At 63.2% G+C, this 27415-nt stretch overlaps 1 protein-coding gene across 1 annotated transcript in view; it reads right to left on the bottom strand.

Annotated features, from left to right (window-relative positions):
- CROCC (ciliary rootlet coiled-coil, rootletin) overlaps positions 1–27415 on the bottom strand; it is a 55884-nt gene that overhangs the window by 9759 nt on the left and 18710 nt on the right. The window contains exons 12-30 of the mRNA XM_065421128.1: positions 26997–27245; positions 26385–26584; positions 26011–26193; positions 24088–24232; positions 22049–22195; positions 21498–21728; positions 20843–21036; positions 19481–19608; positions 18968–19137; positions 15257–15436; positions 14738–14872; positions 13301–13444; positions 12657–12895; positions 12394–12553; positions 11849–12016; positions 10955–11339; positions 10085–10284; positions 9839–9959; positions 6202–6365 (exon numbers count right to left, since the gene is read on the bottom strand). Of these exons, the coding sequence (XP_065277200.1) occupies positions 6202–6365; positions 9839–9959; positions 10085–10284; positions 10955–11339; positions 11849–12016; positions 12394–12553; positions 12657–12895; positions 13301–13444; positions 14738–14872; positions 15257–15436; positions 18968–19137; positions 19481–19608; positions 20843–21036; positions 21498–21728; positions 22049–22195; positions 24088–24232; positions 26011–26193; positions 26385–26584; positions 26997–27245 (3543 nt within the window). The remainder of the gene's footprint in view (positions 1–6201; positions 6366–9838; positions 9960–10084; positions 10285–10954; positions 11340–11848; positions 12017–12393; positions 12554–12656; positions 12896–13300; positions 13445–14737; positions 14873–15256; positions 15437–18967; positions 19138–19480; positions 19609–20842; positions 21037–21497; positions 21729–22048; positions 22196–24087; positions 24233–26010; positions 26194–26384; positions 26585–26996; positions 27246–27415) is intronic.

Raw genomic sequence — 27415 nt, 5'->3', positions numbered from 1 at the left:
CCTGCAGCATCCCCTGCTATACCAGCCTGGCCCCCCCCAGCTCAGCTCACGCCCCTCAGTGCCACCCTGCAGCATCCCCTGCTATACCAGCCTGGGCCGCCCCCAGCTCAGCTCACGCCCCTCAGTGCCACCCTGCAGCATCCCCTGCTATACCAGCCTGGGCCCCTCCCAGCTCAGCTCACGCCCCTCAGTGCCACCCTGCAGCATCCCCTGCTATACCAGCCTGGGCCCCCCCCAGCTCAGCTCACGCCCCTCAGTGCCACCCTGCAGCATCCCCTGCTATACCAGCCTGGGCCCCCCCCAGCTCAGCTCACGCCCCTCAGTGCCACCCTGCAGCATCCCCTGCTATAGCAGCCTCGGCCCCCCCCAGCTCAGCTCACGCCCCTCAGTGCCACCCTGCAGCATCCCCTGCTATACCAGCCTGCCCTCCCCCAGCTCAGCTCACGCCCCTCAGTGCCACCCTGCAGCATCCTCTGCTATACCAGCCTGGGCCCCCCCCAGCTCAGCTCACGCCCCTCAGTGCCACCCTGCAGCATCCCCTGCTATACCAGCCTGTCCCCCCCCAGCTCAGCTCACGCCCCTCAGTGCCACCCTGCAGCATCCCCTGCTATACCAGCCTGCCCCCCCCCAGCTCAGCTCACGCCCCTCAGTGCCACCCTGCAGCATCCCCTGCTATAGCAGCCTGGGCCCCCCCCAGCTCAGCTCACGCCCCTCAGTGCCACCCTGCAGCATCCCCTGCTATACCAGCCTGGGCCCCCCCCAGCTCAGCTCACGCCCCTCAGTGCCACCCTGCAGCATCCCCTGCTATACCAGCCTGGGCCCCCCCCAGCTCAGCTCACGCCCCTCAGTGCCACCCTGCAGCATCCCCTGCTATACCAGCCTGGGCCCCCCCCAGCTCAGCTCACGCCCCTCAGTCCCACCCTGCAGCATCCCCTGCTATACCAGCCTGGGCCCCCCCCAGCTCAGCTCACGCCCCTCAGTCCCACCCTGCAGCATCCCCTGCTATACCAGCCTGGGCCCCCCCCAGCTCAGCTCACGCCCCTCAGTCCCACCCTGCAGCATCCCCTGCTATACCAGCCTGGGCCCCCCCCCAGCTCAGCTCACGCCCCTCAGTCCCACCCTGCAGCATCCCCTGCTATACCAGCCTGGGCCCCCCCCCAGCTCAGCTCACGCCCCTCAGTGCCACCCTGCAGCATCCCCTGCTATACCAGCCTGGGCCCCCCCCCAGCTCAGCTCACGCCCCTCAGTGCCACCCTGCAGCATCCCCTGCTATACCAGCCTGGGCCCCCCCCCAGCTCAGCTCACGCCCCTCAGTGCCACCCTGCAGCATCCCCTGCTATACCAGCCTGGGCCCCCCCCAGCTCAGCTCACGCCCCTCAGTGCCACCCTGCAGCATCCCCTGCTATACCAGCCTGGGCCCCCCCCAGCTCAGCTCACGCCCCTCAGTGCCACCCTGCAGCATCCCCTGCTATACCAGCCTGGGCCCCCCCAGCTCAGCTCACGCCCCTCAGTGCCACCCTGCAGCATCCCCTGCTATACCAGCCTGGGCCCCCCCCAGCTCAGCTCACGCCCCTCAGTGCCACCCTGCAGCATCCCCTGCTATACCAGCCTGGGCCCCCCCCAGCTCAGCTCACGCCCCTCAGTGCCACCCTGCAGCATCCCCTGCTATACCAGCCTGCCCCCCCCCAGCTCAGCTCACGCCCCTCAGTGCCACCCTGCAGCATCCCCTGCTATACCAGCCTGGGCCCCCCCCAGCTCAGCTCACGCCCCTCAGTGCCACCCTGCAGCATCCCCTGCTATAGCAGCCTGGGCCCCCCCCAGCTCAGCTCACGCCCCTCAGTGCCACCCTGCAGCATCCCCTGCTATACCAGCCTGGGCCCCCCCAGCTCAGCTCACACCCCTCAGTGCCACCCTGCAGCATCCTCTGCTATACCAGCCTGGGCTCCCCCCAGCTCAGCTCACGCCCCTCAGTGCCACCCTGCAGCATCCCCTGCTTTACCAGCCTGGGCTCCCCCGCCTCCACAGCTCAGCTGACGCCCCTCAGTGCCACCCTGCAGTCCCCCCGCTGCTATTCCAATCTTACATCCCCCTGCAACTCTGCCTCAATGCCTAACCCACGGTGTCCCGCCTCCCCCTTCCAGCACTTGGGTCCACCCCCAACTTTGCTGGTGCCCCTCAATCCTGACCCGCAGCCCCCCTGTTATCCCAGCCCTAGACCCCTTCTCCCCCTGCGACTCTGCCCATGCACATCAGCCCTGAGCACGTCCGCTGCAGCGTAACGGGGACAGAGGGGGCCAACATGAAATGAACCATGCGGCCGCTCACAAGGGTGCACGAAGCCGCCCGAGGGGCGAGTGGGAGAGCAGCACCCAGCCCTGAGTCTCCATCTGCAGAGACTGCACGGCCCACAGCGAGCCCAGCTGGGCCCCATTCCACCTCCAGGCCCTGCATCCCTTCCTCCCCCCTTCGCTCCCATTCCAGGCAGGCAGGAGGCTGGTTACAATAAGGCAGGAATTCAATACAGCTCCAGCGCCACACAGGAAGCCCTGGCTTGGCTCAGCTGCTGCTCAACACTCGGCCAGAGAGTCTGTGGGCTCCCACGTCCCGCCGTCACCCTGCATCCCGGCGGACGGCGGGGAGCAGAGGCTAACGAACCGCTGTGGGGCTGGCTTCCCCTGCTATCGTGGAGGGGATAGGAGAGAGCCAGGTGCTGCTAGCCAGGGCGGGCTGGCAGCCACAGCCTGGCAGATCAGTGCTCGGCCCGGCAGGGGCCAGCAGGAATCTGCGATGAGCGGCCAGGGCTCAGCACTGGCCTTTGTGAGCCCAAAGCCTGGAAGACGCAGCAGCCTAGGGCCAACGGGCTCTCAAGGGATAGGGGGGCCCCCTAGGAACTAAGCTCTTTGGGGCAGGGATAGATTGTACAGCACCTTGCACAAGGGTGTCCTAGTCCGGGACTGGGGCTCCTAGATTCCACCACAATACAAATAATAAACAGCAATAGTCAGCGCTCTGCTCTGCTGCCCGGCCTCCTCGCCAAGTGACAGTCCCGCTTGCGCCAGAGGCCAGGATGGGGAAGCGATGCAGCGGACAGACACCTCTCTGTCCCCAGGAGAGCAGTGCATCAGCGACAGCACCGCTGCCACCAATCCGCCGGCCTCCTCCCCAGAGTCAGCTCAGAGCTCCCCGAAGCTGGAAGATCACAGCAACCCTCTTAGCAAGACAGGGCGAGGTGAACTCTCCGTGGGCTCCAGGGTCAGGCAGGGGTTAATTCCAGGCTCTAGAGCAGGGTGCAGAGGGGGTAGTAGACAACACAGGATCCAGCATGCACTGCAACAAGGCCGGCCAGAGCAAGCCGCATTGCATGCTGGGCGCTGTAGTCTCCCCAGACCACAGGTCCAGCCCTAACCCAGCTTTAAAGGCACAAATCAATCCCCCCTCGCTGACCGGGGAGGAAACATGCAGAAGAAATTAACGCACAAAAAAGCGAGCTCGGCAGACGGACCCCAGCAGAGGAAGGCCCCTCGCTGTGCGCTGAGCAGGGCACTGCCAGCCCTAGCCTTGCCAGCGAGGCTCTCGGTGGTACCCATCTGCCTGGCCTTCGCCTTAAGGGGTGCCCACAGCCCTCTCCCCTTTGAGTCCCCAGGCTCGGAAAGTTCTCCTAAGAGACAAAGATGCAGCAAGTTTGCCTCCTGCTTTGCAAGGGCAGAATGCAGGGAGAGCGGCTGTGGCCGAGACCCCTGCAAGAAAGACTGTTCCTCCCCTTCCCAGCCCGCTCCCAAGCTGCACGCTCAGCAGAACGCGGTCTTTGGCCTCCATCTGAGCCGGCAGACCCAGGCCCTGCCAGACTGGCAGCCTCCCAGCTTTGTTCCTTAATCCAAAGGGCTGGCTGGCCTCCAAGCCCGGCAGACATAACACACACAGCCCAGACACGGGGCACCCCCTGGGACCGTGAGCAAAGAGTTCCACCAGGCAGAGCGGCCCGCACGCTGCCAGGAGCCAGCCCCACAAGGCACAGTGAAGGTGCACGCCCGCTGCAGGCAGGGGATGGAGCAGACTCCCCTCCGGCCCCCTGGATTTAGCCCCAGTGCCAGCCTGGGGGCAGGGAGTTACTGGAGGAGTCTCACCCATCGTGCCCTGCCTGTTGCCCAGTGCAGCTCTGCAGATCCAATACCCCGCTGCATCTCTCTCCCAGCGCCTGCAATGGGCACGGAGCCCCACCGCCCGACAGATCGGGGGCAGGCAGCTTCGTCTAGGGGACAGGGTACCGGACTGGGACTCGGAAAACATGGGTCTGATCCCAGCTCTGCCACTAGCCTGCTGGGGGATCTTGGTCAAGTCACTTCCCTTCTCCCCCTATGTCCGTCTGGTCTATTCTGCCTGTAAAAGATTTGGGGACAAGGAGTGAGTGTGAGTGTGCGTGTGTGTGCAAGTGTCCATGTGTGTGAGTGTGTCTGTGTCGGTGTGTGAGTGTGTCCGTGTCGGAGTGTACACAGGTGTGTGTCCGTGTCCATGTATGTGTTTGTCCATGTGTCTGTGTCCATGTGTGTCCGTGTCCATGTGTGTGTACAGGTGTGTCCGTGTGTGTACAGGTGGCTCCGTGTCGGTGTTGTGAGTGTGTCCATGTCGGTATGTACGTGTGTCCGTGTCCATGTGTGTGTACAGGTGTGTCCGTATCCATGTGTGTGTGTGTCCGTGTCGGTGTTGTGAGCGTGTCCGTGTCCATGTGTGTGTCCGTGTGTGTACACGTGTGCCCATGTCCATGTATGTGTCAGTCCGTGTGTGTGAGTGCCTATGTACAGACACACACGCCCAGTGCAATGGGGCCCTGATCTTCATGGGTGCTACGGGAAGGTAAATCAGAGGTCAGGCAGGCAGATCCCAGTCACATTAGCATGCAAAATGAAGCCACTTCCGAGTGGATCTGAACCTCGAGCCACACTCTATCCCACACAAACCTCGCAGAGAGGGGGGCCCGCCACAGCCCCGTCAAGTCTAAGGCCTGGTCTCCACTCCCCAGTTAGGTCGACGCGAAGCAGCTTACCAGTGTCCACACTCCAGCTGTGCTCCCCCCCCGGGCTCTTGGCTCCCCACCGGGAGCACGGCAGTCAACGGGACTCCAGGCCTGGATCTCCCCACCGGCGGCAAGAAGCCCCGGGCAGCTTTCTCCCGCTCCCAGCTGGTGAGAAGTCCAGGGGACAGCTGGGCTCCCGGCAGGGAGCTGCGTGGGCTCCCCACACTGCCCCTCTTCAGTGGGGGGAACGCTGTGGTGAGGACGCGCACCACCGACAGTGTGGCCATCGGCCACCGCAGTAATTACACAGGTCGACGTAAGATTGTAGCGTAGCCCTTTCCCCCAGCCCGCTGGCTGAGTGCAGGACTGGCTCCTACTCGATATCCCGAGCTCAGAACGACACTAGGACGTGAGCAGCGGCCGCCGGGGCTGGGGGGCATTCTCATTTTCAATAGATACCCACCACCCCAGCTGGCGAGAGGGGTGCAGGGCAGGTGTGGTGCTGTTCAGGGCAGGCCTGGAGGCTCAGGCGGACCACGCAAACCACCCCGTCAGTGGGTGCCCCCATCATGGCTCCTAGCAGCCCCCACTTCCCGCCTTTCCATGCACAGCGGCAGCCTTGAGGAGTTTTCTCCTGCCGGCCCACTGTGTGGAGCAACGTCCCAATGGAGACACTGTCTCCGAGGGGCGATCCCAACAGGGGCCCTGCAGGGAGGGCGTCCCAGCCAGGAGCTGCAGGCACCGGGCATCCCCACTGCATCGCACAGGGCGTTCGCCGCCCGCCAGGGAGACTGAGCTGGGAAAACCCAGCTCCTTGCCCACCCAGGGTGAACGAGGGTGAGTACCCACTCTGGGGGCGGGTGGATCAGGCTGGTATTCAGTGCCCATTGCAGCCGGAAGAGAGGCCCAGCCTGTGGATGGGTCACTGCTTCCCGAGGGGAGAAACCTAGAGCTGCCTATGCCAAAGGGAGATCCTAACCCTCAACACTCACTTTAACCCCTGGGTGCCCTGAATGGCCTTGACCCACCCCCTGCCCCCCAATTCCGACCAACGAGCGCACACAGGGCTCACTTCAACCCGTCTGAAATGCCTTGCTCCCCTGGTGTCCTCATTCTCCCTCTCTACGGTTTTGCCTTCGGGTTCCATTCCTATCCCTGATCCATGAGAACCTGCCCCCGGCCCCGTGTACCTGGGTGGTTCGCCGGTCGCTGTCTGCCGACTGCAGACTCCGCTCCAGCGCCGTCACCTTGTCCATCAATGCCTTGCGCTCCCGGTCGTTGCGGCGGAGGGTCTCCTCCTGCAGCAGGAGGGCGGTCTGGGCGCTGGTCAGCTTGCCGTCCGCGCTGCGCCTCCCTGGGGCAGAGAACGCGGGCGCAGAGCCCGTGAGGGGGCATGCAGGCACTTTGCACCCGAAGCCAGCGGCAAATAGGAGGCACAGGGCGCCTGGGTTCTAATCCTGGCTTTGACACTGACGCACCGCGAGACCTTGGGGCGAGTTCTTTAAACCCTCTGAGACTCAGTTTCCCCATCTGTAAAACGAGGCTAGTGCTTGCCTACCCCAGAGGGTGAGGGAGAGAAAAATCCGTTACCAATGAAGATGTGAAGCGCTCACTGTCAGAGCTAAGTTTTACTATGCAGCTTGAATAAACACTTGTCCCTGAAGGGGTCATCTTCAGCATCCGCGTGGGGGCTGCCTTTTGGAGTCTCAACGTCTAAACCAGGCGATAGCCAACTTCTTCACACAGCCTGCGCCACATCTCACAGCACTGGGCTGGGATCCAGGAGAAGTGGGTTCAGTTCCCAGCCCAAAGTGGGAATTTTTTGCAATATTTTTATGAATCCTACGTGTGCCTCAGTTTCTCCCTACACTTTGCACTGTTACCGAGTCGGGGGGAAGGATTATGTCTGCTCTCAGGGAAAACTAAGGGTATGTCTACACTTAAACCACTGCCACTGCTCCACTGTATCACTTCTGCTTCGGGCAGGTCTGCACTGCAGAATTACTTTGGTATGTTGCTCAGGGGGTGAAAAATCCACACCCTTGAGTGACGTAGTTATTCCAACCCATGCGCTGGGGCAGACAGCGCTATGTCGGCGGGAGAGCTTCACCGCCTCTCGCAGAGGTGGATTAACGATGCAACAGTGGCGCAACTGCACCGATGCAGCCTTTTAAGTGCAGATGTGCCCTTAGACACTATGGACGCTGATGGGAGGGGTTCTCCCGTTGGCACAGGTAATCCACCTCCCTGAGAGGCAGTAGCTAGGTCGACGGAAAAATTCTTCTGTCCACCTAGCACTGTCTACACCAAGGGTTAGGCTGACAACACACCGTCAACCAGTGGAACTCTTTGCCACAGGATGTAGTGAAGGGCAAGACTCTAACAGGGTTCAAAAAAGAACTAGATAAGTTCATGGAGGATAGGTCCATCAATGGCTATTAGCCAGGATGGGGAGAGATAGTGTCCCTAGCCTCTGTTTGCCAAAGGCTGGGAGTGGGAGTGGACGACAGGGGATGGATCACTTGATGATTACCTGTTCTGTTCATTTCCTCTGAAGCACCTGGCATTGGCCACTGTCGGAAGACAGGATACTAGGCTAGATGGACCGTTGGTTTGACCCAGTCTGGCCGTTCTTATGTTCTTAGCTATGTTTCTTAGGGGTGTGGATTTTTCACACCCTGAGAGATGTGGCTATGCCAGTGTAAGTTCCCACTTATAAACCAGCCCTAAGAAACAGACATAGCCGTGGGTTTCACCTCCACGTCTGGATGGGATGAATAGAGTCGTTAAGGAGCTGCCTGAAACTGACCCAGATCAACAATGGGTCCAGAGAGACAACGCAAGCGCCAATGACTCATGAAGTGACACTCAGTAGGCTGGACACTCCGGCCAGCATGGGCCCGCCTGGAGACCGAGCCGTGACCGGGAGAGAAGAAAGAGCCGACTTCTGGAAGAGGCTGGGAGCTCTCGGACCAGGAAGTCAGAGAGAGACAGAACCTGAACATGGAGTTCACTACAGCTTGGCGGTGAACTGCGGCTTGACCAGAATGGACGATGCTTTAGTGCTAACCTAAGGACTTCCTCTGCTGTGTTCCAGCCGACTAGCCCACTGCAAAGACTGGCTGGGGTGCAGTCGTCCCCAAAGAGCGCACGCGTCCCTCCCAGGAGTCTCTCTCAGTGGGACTCGCTGAGCAGAGCTCACGGCGTGAAGCAGGAGGGCTGGAGCCCCATAGCTCAGTCTAGGAGGCGGTGACGGGCACACTGAAGGGGGTCCTCCAAGAGACAAAAGCCGGGGTGTAGCCCAGAGCCTGTGGATTTGTGACAATGTGTCTTGCTCCTCTCATCCCTGGGGGGATAATAATACTGACCGTCTGCCCCCCGCTCTTTGCCTGGGCTATTTAGACTGGAAGCCCTTTGGGGAAGGGGCTGAGTCCCACTACCTCTGTACAGCTCCTAGCGCGATGGGGCCCTGATCTCAGTCAAGTCTTCTAGTCGCTACATGTAACAATAAGAAGGATCAAGTGGTTTCGAAGGCCCATGTAAAAAAGTTTTTGCCTCGCCTTGTGGTTCCCCCTCAACCAGGGAATTTATTTCGATGCTAAAATAAAGCTGGAGAACGACTCGATCTGTACAGCTGGCTTTAAAAATGGCCCCCTTCCCACTGAACCTCAGAGGAAAGGCTTGAGGGGCACAGACCCGGGGGAGGGGAAAGCATGACACCCACAAAAGGGGAGAGGGCAGGGAATAACCAAGCCCCCCTGAAATGCTGCGCTGTAGGAACAGGGCTCTGGAGCCCGGGCAGAGATCGCTGTCTTCTGAGCTTTCCTAGCCGATGCAACTTAGAGAAAGGAGGAAAATGGATTGTCCCTTTGGGGGGGAGCAGCCCAGCCCGAGGGCAGCCAAATGCAGAACGCCAGATCCGAGACACAAAACCCCAAGTGTCTGGAAATCCGCAGTTAAGGATTAAACCTCCAGTCGCAAACGTCGGCAGGGGGCAGCCATACCAAGCGATGCCCAGGCTCTGCTGGGTGCTAGTGGTTCAAACCAAGGGCTGGTATTTCCTAGTGTTCCTTTCATTCAAAGTGATCCCCAAAACGGTATACAGGGATCCTTTCACCCACCACTGAAATGCAGCCACCTCTGGGGGGGGGGGGGAGGAGAGGTAACGAGCTGTTTAAAACAGCACAAAGCAGCGATGCACAACAATCTAGTGCTTGATGCAGACGCCACAGGGACACGGTGCAGCTGCATGGGAGAGACGGCGCACACAGGCTTGACTGAGAGGGGACTCTGAAAATCTCACCAGCCCTGGCCTGGAGACTCACTAACCACCGCCCCCTACCATGCTGCCCTTGTTCTCGGAGGCTGTCCTTGCATTTCCAACGAGAGAGATGAGCTAGCGCCTGCTGCATGGTGCCATGGACTGAGCCTGCGTGCCTGCCAGCTGCGTATAACCTCTGCATGGTAGCCCAGCCCACTGGTATCAGAGCATTAAAGCGCCGAGTTAACAAACAAAAGGTACCACTGCAAAAAATTAAAAATCCTGGAGCACCACTGGTAACGGCACGTAAATTGCCATGAAGAGACGGTGCAAGTAGGGGCTTCGAAGAGCAGGGGCCCTCACTCTGCCACTGGCCTGGGGCAAGTCATTTCCCCGCTCTGTGCCTCAGTTTCCCCCTCTTGAATATAGGGCTATTAAGACTAACCTAGGGTAAGGGGTCGTGAGGCAAAATGCATCCATCTGCACACCGATGCTTTGAGAAGGCCCTAGAGATGGGGCAAGCGTTGCCAAGAGCCCCCTCTGCACGCCCCCACGCTCAGCCTCACCTTCCTCGCTTTCAGTCACTAGCTTCTGCAGCTGCTGCACTCGGGTGCTGGCGCTGTCCTGCTCGGACTCCATCTCGGCCAGCTGGCGGGTCAGGCTGCCCAGCTGGGCCCGCAGCTCTTCCTGGATTCGGAGGGGAGGGCGAGACAGGAGGGGGGCGGTCAGCGGTCGGGAGACCCACCAGGCCGCTCGCACTTCGGGCAGAGCAGCGGGGGCAGAAGTTAACCCCTTCCTCCCCACACGGGTACCCGCTCGCGCTGCGTCTCCCGCAGCTCCTGCAGGAAGTCCCGGAGGGCGGCCCGCACCACTTCAGGGTCGATATCTGCCACCAGCTGCTCGCTGCAGCCGGGCGAGAGGGCGCGCTCCGGAGACAGAGGGCGCGAGCTGGGGCTGCCCGCCCGTGGGGTGGGGCTGCCGCGCCCGTCCGTGGTGCTGTACGCGTTGTCACCTAGGGGGAGACGGGCACAGGGGAGAGATGGTGGGCCCCGGCTGGGCTCGCCGCAGAGCGGGAGTTAGCTTGATGGGGAATCAACAGGCAGGGAACAATGGGGAATCCAGCGCTAAACCCATTAGGGTTTTCCTAGTCCCCGGCTCTGATCCCACAAGGAGAAGGGGGACACCTACTGGCAGGAAGAGGAGCTGCAGCCTGGCCAGAGAAGACCCTCTCCAGTACAGCAGGGCAGCAAAGGGCCCCTCACCCCACCCTGAAGGGCTCAAGGCAGCGAACAGGGAGGAGCTGAGGGAGAAGCCACCGGACAGGCGTGACGAGCAGCGCAGCCAGGGTCCGGAGAGGCCAACAGTTCTACCCCACCCTCCTCCAGGCCCTTCCACCTGGGCATCCCCAAGCGCTTGGCAAGCATCAGTGATTTATCCTCCCAACCCCACTAGGGCACCAGGGGCCTCCTGTCCCCATTGCAAAGATGGGGAAACAGGCAAGGGTAGTGACTTGACTAAGGCCCCATGGCAGGGCAGTGGGACGGCCGGGAATAGGACCCAGGAGTCCTGGCTCCAGTCCACCAGATGCCACTCCCACACAGCGGGGCACTGAAGACAACCATGCCCTCAAGGCTTGGGGAGGAGAGAAAGGGGCCTCCCCGAGGGCTCTCCTGACCCGTTACCTTTGGTAGGGGAGAAGTATCTTTTGGGGGAGCTGCTACGCCCCCTGATGGCTGGGCTGGGGGCCCGGCCGCCCCGGCTGATGCCCATGGTGCGCCTCAGGGCAGAATGCAGGCTCCCCAGCTTGAACTCCACGTCCCGCTTCAAGCCCTCCACTCGAGCCAGCTCGGCCTCCAGGCCGTGGGCGCGGCCCTCGGCGGCGCTCAGCCGGAGGCTCAGCTCCGCCGCCTCGGCCTGCGCGTTCTCCAACTTGATCTCCAGGTTGCGGGCGTTGTCCAGCAGCTTCTTCTCATTGCCGCGGGCCTCCTCCAGGCTGCCCAGGAGGTCCTTCTCCCGCACCCGGAACTCGCCCTCCTGCTCTGACAGCTTCCGCTGCAGGTTGTGGAGCTGGGGAGGCAAGAGCGAGGGCTGAAAGGCATTCTGGGTAGGCAGAGCCAGCCCAGGGAGAGCACAGCCGCCTCCGCGCGCAAGCCACGTCCTCCTGGCCATGTGGTTACTCCAGAAGGACATGGTCTCCACCCCTACAGGCCACTCTCCTCCACTTTATCATGCCAGGTGGGAGAGGCAAAGAAGACCAAGGAGGAAGCATGTAATCTCTTGGTAGCTTGAGCTCAGCCAGAAGTTCTGGAGGCAGGAATTACTGGGGAGGTTCTCTGGCCTGGGTTACACCGGGCGTCAGACTACAGCGCCGTAATGGTCCTTTCTGGCCTTAACCTCCATGAGCCTCCGTCAAGTTGCCCTGGAGGGACGCATCTGCTCCACACGCCCGGGCCATGTGGGCAGTACACAGCATGACCGTCCCTGGCGGCGGCATTGTGATGAGCAAGAGCTGGGTGGCTAACAGGAACGACCAGGCGAGAACTCCTGGGTGGAGGCGGGAGGAGCCCCACGCTCACCTCCTTCCTGGCGGACTCCCTGCTGGCTTCGCTCTCCACGATCTTCTGCTTGAGGCCGAAGGATTCCCGCCGATTCTCCTCCTCCCGCTGCTCGTCCAGTGCCACCCGGGCCTGCAGCTCTGCCACCTCCTTGTTCTTCTTGGTGTTCTCGCTGTCCAGCATCTTGATCTGGGGGCACCGGAAGGGGGACGGGGGAAGCACATGACTGCGCCCCGTGGACAGGGGAGGCGCAACGCAACGGAGAGGCACCGAGGCTGTTCCGGGCCAGCGAGGGGAACGGCAACTCGCCCCAGGGCCAGAGAGGCAGGGTCCTACACACCCACAGCCCCTCCTGAACTACAGATGCTTGGCCCTGTTGCCCCGACTCTGCTACTCCAACAGTGCAGGTTGCATGGCCCTTGAGAGGCCCACACCCGCCTGCCCCTCCAACAGCGACTCGTTAGCGGGGGCTCGGGGACAGCTGGGCAGAGCCTCTCCTTCCCCGACCTCGCTAGCCCCTCGCTCAAAGCCCTGCTTCGCCGCCTGCCCCCCCCCCCCACACACACCTGTCGCCTCAGCTCCTGCAGCTCCCTGCGGGCCTCCAGACGCGATCGCTCCACCTCCTGCAGGCTGCCCCGCAGGTCGGCAGCTTCCTTGCCCACGGCCGCCCGCGCCTCCTCCAGGATGGACAGCTTCTGCTCCTTCTCCTCGTTGGCCCGCTTCAGGCTGGGGATCAAGGCGGCGTCAGATCCCAGCGGGACGCAGTGATGTAACCCACTCCCCCCTCTCCCCCCACAATGGTGGCCGCCGGCCGCCCCCCACCCCTCACCTGATGCGGTCGCTCTCCGCTCGCTTGATGGCAGCCCGCAGCTCCTGGTTGGATCTCTGCAGGGCCTCCTTTTCCTTGGCCTCGTCACTCAGGCTGCGCCGCAGGTCCAGGATGTCCTTCCTCTGGATCTCGTGGTCCTCCTGGCTCTCCCGCACCTTCCGGTGGGCCTCGATCACGTCCCGCCGGATGCTGTCCCGGGCATCCTCCACCATGCGCAGCTGGGTCTTCAGCTCCTCCACCTGCGAGGCAGAGGACGGGAGCGGCCGCCCTCAGATCCCTGCGGCCCCAGCGCACGTGGGGACTGGGGACTCCGGAGGAGGCGGCCCTGGCACGATCTCCAAGCACCCTCCTCTGTAGAGGGGATGTGCAGCCCCACCTACTAGCTGCAGCGCAACACTGTCAAGCCCCACTGAATAAGATCCATTGTGGGTCAGATCCAAGAGGCCCAACCGCACTGCATGCTGAGATTCGTAGTCTCTGGGCTGCACCTCCATGCGCAGGGGACTCTGCCCCATTTTATGCCAGCTCCTGGCTCCACTTCTGACCCCGGTGACGCTCTCCTGCCCCCGCTTCCATCCCCGACTGGAAGGGGGAGGGTGGCGGTGGGGCCCAGCCCTCTATCCCCTCCCCATGAACGCACTCACCTCGCGGAGGGTGCATTCCCGCTGCCTGGCCAGCTCCTTGACCTGCTCCTGCAGCCCCCGGGCCTCCCGCTCGTGGGCCGCGACGGTTTCTTCCAACTGCACCCGCAAGCTCTTCAGCTCCGAGGTCAGGGCGTTGACGGTGCTCTGCGGGCAAAGAACGGCCCAGCCCTTACTGGCCTGCACCGGCTCCCGCCTCGCTGGGGTCACCTTTACCAGGGTCACCCGGCTGCCAAGGATCCGCTAATCAGTCAGGTTGAGCCCAGTGACGCAGGAGGGGTAGGGAGCCAGATGCCCGTCTCCCCTCCTGGAGCACCGAAGAGAAGCTGATCCCTGTTCACGGCGAATGCCCCCTCCCTGTACCTGGTGGCTGTGTAGTGCATGGGGCGGGGGCTGCAGGCCGGGAGTTAGGTGCACTGGCATTGCTGCATGGGGGGGGGGGGGGGGCTGCAGGCCGGGAGTTAGGTGCACTGGCATTGCTGCCTGGGGGGGGGGGGGGGGCTGCAGGCCAGGAGTTAGGTGCACTGGCATTGCTGCATGGGGGGGGGGGGGGGGGGGCTGCAGGCCAGGAGTTAGGTGCACTGGCATTGCTGCATGGGGCGGGGGCTGCAGGCCAGGAGTTAGGTACACTGGCATTGCTGCCTGGGGGGTGGCTGCAGGCCGGGAGTTAGGTGCACTGGCATTGCTGCCTGGGGGGTGGCTGCAGGCCGGGAGTTAGGTGCACTGGCATTGCTGCCTGGGGGGTGGCTGCAGGCCGGGAGTTAGGTGCACTGGCATTGCTGCATGGGGGGGGGGGGGAGGGGGGCTGCAGGCCAGGAGTTAGGTGCACTGGCATTGCTGCCTGGGGGGTGGCTGCAGGCCAGGAGTTAGGTGCACTGGCATTGCTGCCTGGGGGGTGGCTGCAGGCCGGGAGTTAGGTGCACTGGCATTGCTGCCTGGGGGGTGGCTGCAGGCCGGGAGTTAGGTGCACTGGCATTGCTGCCATTCAGGTTTGAAGTGTCTCAGCAGAGGACCTGAAACAGGTTCTGCAGATACTGATTAAGCATCTATGGAGATGTGTAGGGCAACAAGAAGCAGTGTGGCCTAGTGGACAGAGCACTTTCCTGGGACTCAGAAGACCAGGGTTTTAGTCTCAGCTCTACCACTGGCCTGCCCAGTGACCTTGGGGAAGTCACTTCTCTCTGTGCCTCAGTTTCCCCATGTGTAAAATAGCGCTAACGCTGCTTTGCAAGGTGCTCTGAGATTGACTGATGGAAAGCGCTGCCTAGGAACGAGCCGGGGGTGTTATTTGCTTCCCGAGTTATGCTTCGGTTCAGCTGCAGCAATCATCACCCCACTCCACAAACACTGCGGTGAAAGTGCTAACCACCAGCAGCGACCGTCTCGGATGCGTGGGTAGATCTCACGCCCTCCCGCTGCCCGCACAGCACCCACACCAACCCGGTCCTGCTCCTGCCGGCTCATGGCCTCTCGCTTCTGCCGCTCCATCTCCACGGTCACGCTGGCGAGGCTGTGCTGGGCGCTGGTCAGCTTCTCCGACAGGAGGGTCTTCTCCGACTCCTTGAGGGACAGGGCCTGAGAAATTCAGAGGGCACATGGCGCTGGTGTGACAGGGGCAAGATCCAGGGGGTAAACTCGGGGGGGCAGGGAGATCCCTGGAACAGCATTAAAGCCAAATGGCGATAAAGGCAGTGGGGGCTGGAGCCCGGGATGCTGGGGAGTTGGTGGGAGCCGCAGCGGCTGTTCTGCCTACTGGGAGCCAGTACATGCGGGGTCTGGTGTGGGGCTGGCCGGGCCCTGCTCTCGGCCCCGTTCCACCACACGCCGGCTACTGCGGCTCACAATGCTGAGCGCCTGCCAGGATCCGGCCCCAGCTCTCGGCTGGAGTTAATGGGAGCCTCCCCCAGGACGGGGCTGGCAGCAGTGCCAATCCCCTGCGCCCCCCCCCCCCCACCCCACCTGCTGCTTCTCGTTCTCTGCCTGCAGGAGGCTCTCGTCCCGTTCCTGCTGCAGCGCGGTGATCTCCTCGCTCAGCTCCTCCTTCTCCGCCTCGTAGCGGGCCAGCAGCTCCTCCCGCTCGTGGCCCAGCCGGTGCAGCAGCTCCTCCCGCTCCGACTCCAACTCCAGGCGCACCGTCTCCTGCACGGACCAAGCAGCAGACGCCAGAGCGCTAGGTGAAGGCTCCAAAGCCACGGCTTGGGCGCAAGCCCATCCCCGTTACCGGAGGGGACAGCAGAGCTAACACCCGGCCCGCTGGAGGCGGGAGTCCAGGGAGGTGCACGTGACCCCTAATACTGACGCAGCTGATGGTGAGTTCCAGGGCTGGAGGCCTTTGTCTTCAGAGCTGTGGGTCCCAAGGAAACTAACCAGCAAACCAAATTGCCCAGTTGAGTTGATGCCCAAACCCATGCTAACTCCTCCCTAGACCGCGGAGGGAAGGCAGGCTCTGTGGCCCTTTCCAATTCCAGAAAACTGAACACCCTTGCCCCGCCCACTGCCCCACCCCTTCCCTGAGGCCCCGCCCCACCTGAGGCCCCACCCCTACTCACTCCATTCCCCCTCCCTTCGTTGCTTGCTCTCCCCCCAGGGCCGGCTCCAGGCACCAGGCAACCAAGCTGGTGCTTGGGGCGGCACCTGGAGGGGGGCGGCGCGGCGCTCGGGTCGCCGGAGAGAGCAGGGCCACAGCCGGGCTCGCCGCCCTCCCCCCGGCGCTCTGGCCGCCCTCCCCCCCGCGCCCTCCCCGGGGGGAGAGCGGCGAGCCTCTGCCGGGGCTCGCCGCCCTGCGCTCTGGCCGCCGGGGGGAGAGCCGAGCCCCAGCCGGGGCTCGCCGCCCTCTCGCCGCCCTGCCCCCTGCGCTCTGGCCGCCGGGGGGAGAGCCGAGCCCCAGCCGGGGCTCGCCGCCCTCTCGCCGCCCTGCCCCCTGGCCGCCGGGGGGAGAGCCGAGCCCCAGCTGGGGCTCGCCGCCCTCTCGCCGCCCTGCCCCCGGCGCTCTGGCCGCCGGGGGGGCGGGGGGGGGGGAGAGCTGAGCCCCTGCCGGGGCTCGCCGCGCCCCTGCCGGGGCTCGCCGCCCTCCTCCCGGGGCTCCGGCCGCCCTGCCCCCGGCGCTCTGGCCGCCGGGGGGGGAGAGCCGAGCCCCCGCCGGGGCTCGCTGCCCTCCTCCCAGGGCTCCGGCCGCCCTCCCGCCCCGGCGCCCTGCCCCCGGTCGCCGGGGGGAGAGCGGAGCCCCCGCCGGGGCTCGCCACCCTCGCCCCGGGGCTCCGGCCGCCCTCCCCCCGGCGGGAGAGCGGAGCCCCCGCCGGGGCTCGCCGCCCTGCCCCTGGCCGCCGGGGGGAGAGCGGAGCCCCCGCCGGGGCTCGCCGCCCCCCCCCCCGGGCTCCGCCCCCCCCCACCCTCTCTCACATGCTCATTTTCACTGCAAGGCCCAAACAAGCATATTTCTTGTTTTGACAGATGTGTTATGCTAAGTTCAGGTTTTATTTGTTACAGGACGCTAGAGCTGGGATGGGGGGCGCGAGGGGGTTGGGACGGGAGGGATGCAGGGTCGGGGGATGGGGTGCGGGGGGGTGGGACGGGGAGGGATGTAGGGATGGGGTGTGGGGGGGTTGGGACGGGGAGGGATGCAGGGATGGGGGATCGGGTGCGGGGGGGTTGGAACGGGGAGGGATGCAGGGACGGGGGATGGAGGCGTGGGGGGGTGAGACGGGGAGGGATGCAGGGACGGGGGATGGAGGCGTGGGGGGTTGGGACGGGGAGGGATGCAGGAACGGGGGATAAGGGTGCAAGGGGGTGGGACAGGGAGGGATGCAGGGACGGGGGATGGAGGCGTGGGGGGGTGAGATGGGGAGGGATGCAGGGACGGGGGATGGAGGCGTGGGGGGGTGAGACGGGGAGGGATGCAGGGACGGGGGATGGAGGCGTGGGGGGGTGAGACGGGGAGGGATGCAGGGACGGGGGATAAGGGTGCAAGGGGGTGGGACAGGGAGGGATGCAGGGACGGGGGATGGGGGTGCCTGAGGGCAGGGCAGCACACGGACACCTCCCCCCCCCCCCCCCGGCAGCCCCTAAGGCTAGGAACCGGACATGCCGGCTACTTCCGGCCCTGCTGCAGCACCACAAACTGGAGCCGTCGGGATTCCTTTTTGACCGGGCGTTCCGGCCCAACACCGGACACCTGGTCGCCTAGGCCCACCCCTGGTCCTGCAGTCAGTCACCCAGTCTGCTGCTCTTTGCAGTGCCGAGCCCACCTCCTGTTTCACCGGGGGGAGGAGTCTAAGGAGACTGGGGCAGGGCTCTGCTCTAGGGACAAACAAGCAAATTCCTCCTAGGGGCTGGATGGGAGCAGGACTGGGCGTTCAGCCAAGGGACATCTCCACGCGGGGGTTATTTTCCTGCACCAGTGCAAACCCCCAGCGCAGATGCGCTGCACTGGGGTAAACCGGGCTGATGTCAGCGGGAGTCGCATGGGGCCTGTTTCACACCCCCAGGAACTAACCCGCCACCAGCTAGACACGGGACTAGCCAGACCAGAGTCTGTGGAAGCTCAACACCCCCCCAAAAAGCTCTGCCGAAGCCCCTAAATCTGACTCCCAGCCCCTGGCTATTCTAGGCCTAGGCTCCTCCCCAGTTCTGCCGGTGCCCCTCGGTCCTGACTCGCAGCCCCCTGCCGGTCCACCCTTGGGTGCCCCCTCAGCTCCGCTGATGCCCTTCAAGCATAGGTGCCCCCCTACCCCGACTCCACCCTTTCCCCGCCCCTGCCCTGCCCCCATTCCAACCCCTTCCCCAAAGTCCCCGCCCCAACTCCACCCCCTCCCTGCCCCCATTCCAACCCCTTCCCCAAATCCCCGCCCCGGCCCCGCCTCTTCCCCAAGCACGCCGCGTTCCCCCTCTTCCCCCCTCCCTCCCAGCGCTTGCCACGCAAATCAGCTGTTTTTCACGGCACAAGCGCTGGGAGCCAGGGGGAAAAAGCGGGAACGCGGTGCGCCCAGGGGAGGAGGCGGAGGCGAGCTGGGGGGGGGGGGCGGGGCAGAGAGCTGCCGGTGGGTGCTAAGCACCCACCAATTTTTCCCCGTGGGTGTTCCAGCCCCGAAGCACCCATGGACTCAGCGCCTATGTCTTCAAGCATGACCTGCAGCACCCCACCACTCCTCCGCTCGCCGAGCCCCCTCCTGCTACTCCAGTCCCTGCCCGCCCCTCGCCGTAACTGCCCAATCGTCCTGAGTTACGTGACCCATGCAGTAAAAGATCCAGCGACCCACCCAAGTCACTTCCCTAGCGGCGCCAGCTCAATGCCACTCGCTGGGACAGCTCCTGAGTGCATCAGAAATATAAACGAACCAGCCCATAGCAGTGCGGGCGTTATCCACCCCATTTCATAGCTGGGAAACAGGCCCAGCTCCGTGACGTGCCCGAGGGGGCCAGCGGCAGAACCAGGATCCCTGGATTCCAGCCCTGTGCTCAGGAAAACTCACTGCCTCCCCCCCTGAAACCCACAGGAAAGATCTGTGCACTCCCGCTGCAGGGTCAATCCCAAAGGGCCTGACCTGGCGCCATAGAAGACAAGGAGATGTTGCTATGGACTCGCTGGGATCCCTTCCCCTATCGGACTGAGCCGCTGGGGTACGTAATGTGGCGCAGGTCTGAGTCAGACACGGGGCCTGCCCCATGCCGTACCTTCTCCCTCTGGAGCCGATCGACATCCTCCTCGTGAGCCGCTTGCTTGTTTCTGAGCGTGACCTGGGCCTCCTGCTCCGCCTGAGCCAACTTCTGAGCCAGCAGCTCCTTATCCCTCTCCAGCCGGGTCACGTCCACCTCCCTCTGCTTGCGGACGCTGGCCAGCTCCACTGGGGGTAGAGCAAGGAGGATCCGATCAACATCCACAGCGTGAAGGGAGATCTGCTAACTACAGCCCTTCCCGAGGTCTGGGAGTCTTGGCAGCATGGAAGGGACGGGGACCCTGACCATCTCGCAGCCCTTACCTAGAGACTTCCAGCCACACAGCTCACAGCACATTACAAAGGGGGAGGGTGTCATTCTCCCCAGCAGAAGCAGGACTAGAACTCAGGGCCCCCAGTCCTGTCTCCTACCTAGTGGACCAGTCTCCTTCTCCCTCTCAATCCAGCCACCAGAGCCCGGCGAATGGGGGACGGAAGGAAATGGGGGGTGGGGCATCCAGGCTCAGGTTACCCTGCAGCATCTCCTTGGCCAGGAGCAGGTTCTGGCTGTCGGCCTCCAGCTGCTCCTTCCGGGCGTCCAGCTGAGCGAGCTGCTGCTGGATGTCAAAGAGGGTGGTCTCCAAGGCATCCTTCTCCGACCTGGAAAAGAGCGAGCAGAGTGAGTCCTCCCAATCACCAGCCCCTGCCCCTGGTCTCATGCAGAGAGAGAGAGAAAGCCACCGAGGAAGTGATGAGGAAGACCCCCACTCATGGAGCAGGCCCTCGGTGTGCTAGGCGCTGGACAAAGCCGGAACAAAACGGCCTCACGGAGCTGATGATCGAAGACATGAAGCACGTTGCTTTGGTGACTGAACAGGCACGCCGTGGGTCCTGGCACATGGCAGCACCCTGGCCTCTGAGTTGGAGGGCAACCAGCCCTTAAAATCCCCATTGGGTCCCTCCAAGGAGGTGTGGAAAGTCACCCCAATACACCCTCCTGCTGCGGGCACAGTGGTGCATTTCAGAGCGCCAGGAAGTTGCTCCCTCTGCAAACCTCTGCCCTGAGGTCAGGAAGATCCAGCAGCAAGGCCTCAGGGACCCCCGGAGAGGCCCGCACCGCTAGGCGCTCCCTGCAGATGCGCAGGTGTGGGGTCGTCCGCAGGGCAACGGCGAAGGTGCCCACTTGATCTCACACCTCCTGGCAGAGCAGGGGGCAGCTGCAGTACGGCCCAGGGGTGAAGGGCCAGCTCCGTCCCAGCCAAGGCGGTTGCCCCGGCACAGATCTGACCCCAGGTCTGGGAAGTGCACAGAGCAGAGAGAGGGCAACGAGGAGACAGGACAGGAAAGGCCGGAGCTGGGGGGAGACACTGACCTGCCTGGGGATTGCGACATGAGAGATTCCACCTGCTCCTACAGACCCAGAGCTGCCATTCGGCACGAAGCTCCGTGCTCCCCCACTCCCTGACCTGACACAACTGTTTGCAAACACTGCTCCCTGGTAACCCTCCCACACACCCACACAGGCAGCTGCCTCAGGGAGAGCTCACTGTGCACCTGGCCCCGGAGCTCGCCACGCCTGCATCCAGCGGCTCCAGGAGCCTCTCTCGAACCTCACAGCTGGAGCAGCAAGGATGCAGCCTCCCTGCGGCCCCGCTCGCGCCCCTCGGCCTTGCTCCGGGCCCACCTATCCAAGGGGGGTTGCCGCGGTCTCTGGACTGGTGCCAAGAAGTCGGGCCTCGTCTCCACGTGCAGCTAAGCCCCGTAGGCGGTCCCAAAGGCAGGGTGCCCATCGAGGGATCCCCATTCCCAGCACTCGTGAGGAGGGAGAGGCCAGGGGCTCCATGCGCCCAGCCGCAGGAGGGACCCCGTTGTTCCTGGCCAGCCCGAACCTTACCGGAGCCCAGCGATCTCCTCCGCCAGCCCCCTGTTCTCCCGCTCTGACGCCGCCAGCTGCACCACCAGGCTGGCCTTCTCCTTCATCAGCCCCTCCTTCTCCCTGGTGGCTCGCAGCAGGGCCTCGCTGTGCCGCTCCTGCTCCCGCCGCGCCTGGCCCAGCTCCTCGCCGGCCGCGTTCCTCTGGCGGGACAGCTGGCGGGGATGGGAGAACAGGCAGAGCTGAGCCTGGAGGGGAGGCCATGCCCTGGGCACCCAGCACCCTACCAGAGGGAGCCAGGCTCCAGCCCCTCTTGGAGGGACCCATCTCAGCTGTTGTGTCCACCTGCCTCCCCGGCTCTCAGAGCCTCCCAGCCTGCTCCCCACCCAGGCCCCCACCACCCCCCAGCCTGCTCCCCCAGCACCCCCAACTTGACCCCCAAATCCTAACACCCCCACAACTGCCAGCATCTAGCAATCAGAGCCCCACATGCACCCCCAAGCGCATGCCCTTTGTATAGAATCATAGAATCATAGAATAGCAGGGTTGGAAGGGACCTCAGGAGGTCATCTAGTCCAACCCCCTGCTCAAAGCAGGACCAATTCCCAACTAAATCATCCCAGCCAGGACTTTGTATAGCCGCCCTCCATGCGGCTCCTGCGCCCCACCCCCTTACCTGCCCCAGTTGCTCCTGCAGCTGCACCCTCTCCTTCTGCAGGGCCAGCAGCTCCCGCTCCAGCCTCTCCCGGCTCCGCTCCCCATCCTGCAGGGAGTGCTGTAGGCCCTGCCGCTCCGTGTCCAGCTCCAGCTTCTCCTGCTCCAGCCGGACTAGCTCGTCGCGGATCGAGGTCTTCTCCTGCTCCACCTCCTGCTTCTGCCCCAGCAGGGCCACCTTCTCCTCCTCCAGCTGCCAGGGGCAAGAGAGGCCGTCACCGGCCTTGGAAACAGGGGCAGCTCCTTGTTCACCCCCTGCCCATCTCCTCCTCCAGGGGCCTCACCCATAACCCCTCGATCCCTCCCCGTGGGAAGGAGCCACGGGCCAGGCCGACCCTCCCTCCGTCTAGGACAGACTGGGCTAGGGCGCTTGTCCCCCACTGAGGCGTCCCTGGAAAAGCAGAGATTCAAGTCTCCCCCCAGGCTGCCTGCCAAGGTCAATGTCCCCAGCCCAGGGCCACCAGAAGGCGCTGGGGCGCTGAGCCCCACCACCAAGCCCAAGGCGGCACCGACCTGGCTGATGATCCTGTTGAGTTCGATTTTATCCTGGGCCAGCCCCTCGTTCAGGGAGCTCATCTTGGACAGCGAGTCGCGCAGCGAGGCCTCCTCCGCCTTCAGCTTGCTAGTGGTCAGTTCCAGCTCGGCCCGGCCCGCCTCCGCCTGCGAACATGGGGCGGGGGGCAGAGAGATGGAACTTGGGCAGAGGAGTTCTCGCAGAGCACCACAGGGAGAGGAGAGCCGCCCGGCAGGGGAGGATGCAGATGGAAGCCTGGATAAGCCAGGGGTGTGAATTCCGCTAGCCAAGCTGAGGGCTAGGTCCCCTTCACCAGCCCTGGGGCAGCCCCCTACTGTCCCAATGCTGCATGCCTAAAATAAAGCAAACGGGCTGCAAGAAACGCAGCGCCCTCCAATGGTTACAACAGGGACGGCGTCCTGGGCGCTATTCCCGGCTCTGCCACTGACTCGCTCAGTGGCCTCAGGCAAGTTCCCTTTGCCCCGCTGCGTCTCAAAGGACCTCCTGTGACGAAGTGGGGGGTTTTCTTGTTCTCTGTGGAGTTTCAATGGTTTGCATGTGGAGGGGGTGGGACTCAGTTTCCCTGGGTGTTACTGGTTTAACGAGGTGAGGGGAGAGGGAGTTTGTTGTTACAGAGGACAGGAGAGAGGACTTGGGGACCCAACCGATGGCCTGGAGGATGGATACCCCAGCGACCGGTGACCTGGCGACCTGGTGACCTGGAGGCCCAGCTGAGGAGACGCAGCCGGTTCTGGCCAGTGGGCGGACAATGGGCTGCAGAGTGAGGACCCAGTGACCTAACCAGCCAGTTCCAGCCAGAGGACAGAAGGAGGAGAGGAGGCCCCGGTTTACGACCCTGTTTACCTGGAGAGAAGACAATGGACAGAGGTGGGGCTTGGGGCCGGGGATCTCGGATGCCCAGCTGGGAAGCAAGGGGGCTCTGGGCTGGAGAGGGGGAGCAGGCAGAGCCCACCTGGAGGCAGAGAGACTGGGATGTGCTGGGCTGAGGGAGGCCAGGCCTGAGGCCCTGAGAGTTTCCTGTGCTGTGTTCAACCCTCAATAAACCCTCCTGATTTATGCTGGCTGAGAGTCACTCCGGTCTAGAGAACAGGGTGGCATCAACCCCTTCGGGGGTGAAGGCCCGGGGGGTCCAGAGCGAGTGGACTCCCTGAGGGGGCCCACGGTGAGAAACAGGTGTGCTAGGGCTCCGAGAGGTGCGGCTCCAGGAGGTGGAGTGGCCTGACCCCGAGAGAGAGTGGACCCCCGAGAAGGGCTGTCTCACTAACAGGGGCACCCCCCACGGACCGCACAGGGCCAAGAGTGGGCACGATCTGTGAGTCCGTGACACCTCCAAGCACGGTCTAAATATGAATCAAGGCTACGACACCTGCGAGGCCGAGACGGGTCCTTCTCCCGCTTTGACGGAGGAAGCAGAGAAGGTCAGTGGCCTGCCCAAGAGCCCGCAGCAGATCCGTTGTTAGCTAATTATTTGCATTACCATAGGCTCTAGGAGCCCCATGGCCCGGGCCCCCGCTGTGCTCGGTGCTTTGCAAACCCAGAACAAGAAGCTCCCTCCCGCAGATTGCTGACAATCTAAGTGCAAGACAAGAGCGAGCAGGTGGATACAGACAGACAGGGAAGCATCATGAAACAATGAGCCAACAGCGGGCAGCATGACAGGCAATGGAACGCAGGAATCCTGCCTCCTGGTCCTGTGCTGTAACCACTAGGCCGTGCTCCCCCTCTAGAACAGGTGCAGCACCTGCCCACTGGATCAGGTAGTTGTGAAGCACAGTTTTGTCTGCAGGCCTCGGATGAGAGGCGCTAGAGAGGGGAGCCTCCTTAGTCAAGATCTCCTGCGGGAGCTGCCTTGAAATCAGAGCTGTGGATTGGAAGTGGCAAAACGAGCGATGCTACCACAGCATTATCCATCCGACGCATTCATAGCAGCCAGCCCAAGAGCTACTCCTGAGCCCCCCTGTAATACCCGCCCCCTCCCCCCCAATCCCCTACTGCCTCTCGTGGTGCAAAGCCCTACCTTGGAAAGAGCCTCCGCCACCTCCACCTTCTCATTCTCAGACACCTCCTTCTCCAGGGTGGCTTTGTTCAGAGCCTCCTTAACAAGCATCAGCTCCTTTTTCAGACCGGATTTCTTCACTTCCAGCTGCTCCAGCTGTTTGTGGCTGCAGGGCACAGAGAGGCACTCACATACACCCGCATCGAACTGTTCCGGCAGCCGGGGACCTTGAACACCCTTTGTCACTGGCTCTCCTCGCAGGAGCACAACAAAGGGCCTCCGAATAGCTTGTGGAGCTAATTAGTCCAATGGGTGGAACTCTCCAGCCTGTCTTATACACGAGGTCAGGCTAGATGATCCACCCTTGGAATCTAGGCAAGGCTTAATTTGGGCTGGGGCTTGCCAAGGCTGAGCCCCGGCACTTCCGGGCCTGGCGGTTCAGAGCCCCGGCGCCTCCGGGCCTGGCAGGTCAGAGCCCCGGCGCCTCCGGGCCTGGCAGGTCAGAGCCCGGCGCCTCCGGGCCTGGCAGGTCAGAGCCCCGGCGCCTCCGGGCCTGGCAGGTCAGAGCCCCGGCGCCTCCGGGCCTGGCAGGTCAGAGCCCCGGCGCCTCCGGGCCTGGCAGGTCAGAGCCCCGGCGCCTCCGGGCCTGGCAGGTCAGAGCCCCGGCGCCTCCGGGCCTGGCAGGTCAGAGCCCCGGCGCCTCTTTTTGCCTGAAAACATTCAGGACAGAAGTGAGGTTTTTGGAAATTTTGAAGGAAATCAACAGAGTCATTTCTGAATCTTTATGGCTCTGAAAAAAATGACCATTTTTCTAGGTATAGCCAGAACACACACACAAACACACAAACACACACTATATATGAGATTATTTGCAGCGTTGTAGCCGTGTTAACCCCAGGATATGGAAAAGACAAGGTGGGTGAGGATATCTTTTATTGGACCAACTTCTGTTGGTGAGAGAGACAAGCTTTCGAGCTCCACAGAGCTCCTCTTCACTACTACTAAACAATCTGTCCCACCTTGTATTTAGCTTCTTCAGTACCTTTCCCAGATCTGAAGAAAAGCTCCGTGTGGCTCGAAAGCTTGTCTCTTTCGCCACCAGACGTTGGTTCAGTCAGGCTTTGTCTTCACTACCCGCCGATCCGGCGGGTAGCAATCGGTTTATCGGGGATCGACTTACCGCGTCTAGTGAAGACGCAGTAAAATCGATCCTTGATCGCTCTGCCGTCGACTCCGGAAATCCACCTCGGCAGGAGGCGGCAGCGGAGTCGGCGGCAGCGGTCGACTTTCCCGCGTCCTCACCGCTAGGTAAGCCGACCTAAAATACGCAACTTCAGCTACGGTATTCACGTAGCTGAAGTTGCGTATCTTAGGTCGGACCCCCACTGCAGTGTAGACCTAGCCTCAGAGAGATGACCTCACCCGCCTTGTCTCTCTGGATGCGATCAATGAGTGGTTTGCCCACTTGTGGTGCCTTATACAAGAACGTCTGCTTTTACCAGCCCTGCTCATCGCTCAGTGCCCTCCCTTTGCACCACCTCGCCGCCTGGAGATTAAGCTTAAACCAGCCAGGCAGAGTGTTCGGCCCAGGTGTCCGCAGTAAGAGAAGGGAAAACACCACGAACGGGGGTTGTTTTTAGAGCAGCTCAGCTCAAGTGACCCATGGAGAAACTCCATCTCCCCTGGAAGCCAGGCAGCCTGGGTCTGCAGGACTCAGCTAGCAGGGAGAGTTGGGCCCCAGGATCAGGGCTGGGATTCTGGGCATGGGCACTAGCAGGGCTTGCCTTGGGGTGCTAAGGGGAGGAAGGCCTGGCACGTCGGAGCACCGGGCTAGGGTGCTGGTCACTGGAGGGGGGTGGCTACCGAGGAGCCTCTGTGTCTAGCTTGGTCTTTCCTCCACGCCTGCCCCACACCCCCCAAGCTGGCCACTCTCCCCACACCAACCCGCGTTCAATCTCCTTCTGCGCCCGCTCCTTGTCCTTCGCGATGTCCTCCTTCTCGTCCTCCAGGTGCTCTCGCTGCCGCTGCAGGTCGCTGTTGGCCAGCTGCAGCCTCTCGCTCTCCTGCCGCAGGGCCTCCACGTGCTGCTGCAGGACCTGCAGGCTTCGCTCCAGGTTGCTCTTCTCACTGACAGACGGGCCCAGACAGACAGATTTCGGGGGGCGGAACAAAAATCAACCCTCCCCACATTCCAGGGCACTTGCTCTGTGGTGCAGAGGATGCCAGCAGGGCAGAAATGCCCGCGTGACGCCCGTCCCGTCGGCCGGGGCACGCTGGAGCACAGGGGGACGGGACGGGGGGAGCGCCCATGGAAGTACCTGCCCAGCAGGTCAGCCGAGGAGCGGAAGCGGCTGGCATCCCGCACGGCGGCGTCCTTGGCCCGCAAGGAGCAGTCGACGTCATCCTTCAGCTGCAGGATCTTCTGCTCCAGGGAGCGGCGTTCGTGATCTCTCTCCGCCAGCTGCTTCTTCAGGGAGCCCACCAGCTCCTGGATGGCTTCGTACTTGCTGCGGATGTCCTAGCAGAAACCCCAAGGAGTCAGCTCCTCTCCCTCTGCGGCACTGCCCCCCCACCCCGGTGCACCCCCTGCCACCGGGGCTCCCTGCACGGCTGACCACACTCCACGACCTATGGACAACCATCTCCCATGGGAATCCCACCCTCCCCAGAATCCTATTCCCTGCAAGGCACGAAAATCTCCCCGGGGTTCCCAGCCCAGCATCTACTCCGTCAGGCAGAGCAACCCTGTTCCCTTCCCCCTCCCCTGGTGGGCACCAGCAGCCCCACAGAAATGCAGCCCCAGGATCTATAACCCCACAGATGGCCCCATCCCACGCAGCCTCGCAGAGCTGGGGAGCAGGAGTACGTCTGGGTGCCCAGCCATGAAGGAATCCCATGGCCACGTGCTCTGGGAAGTCCCGTCCCCTCACCTGCACCTGCATTTGCCTCTTCTGCAAGGCGGAGTGCACCACGGCCAGCGTGGAGTCGGAGAAGGCCGGCGAGAGGCTGCGCCGGGGCGAGGAGCTGCGCCGGGGGGAGGAGCGCCGGAGCGGGGACGGGGTGCGAAGGCTGGAGGAGAGGCCCCGGAGGCTGAATCCCGTGGCGTCGCTGTCCGAAACGTCCGTCGTTCGCTCCGTGCCCGTGAGGTGGATGGCGCTGTCGGCGTCGGACAGGACGGCCTGCAGAGAAGAGACAACGGCGAGCCACTGGGTACAGGCACAAGATGGCCAAACCGGTCTCTAGGCTCCCATCGCCACACACACCGCTAGCCGGGGGCTAGGCCGCCAGCCTCCAGAGGGCGAAGCAGCCATCACTCAAAGCCCGACAGGAGCAGGGCAACATTGTTCCA

Source organism: Emys orbicularis, chromosome 22 (assembly GCF_028017835.1).
Source record: "Emys orbicularis isolate rEmyOrb1 chromosome 22, rEmyOrb1.hap1, whole genome shotgun sequence".
Taxonomy (NCBI): domain Eukaryota; kingdom Metazoa; phylum Chordata; order Testudines; family Emydidae; genus Emys; species Emys orbicularis.
The sequence above is the reverse complement of the archived record's forward strand: the minus strand, read 5'-3'. Positions and strand labels throughout refer to the sequence as shown.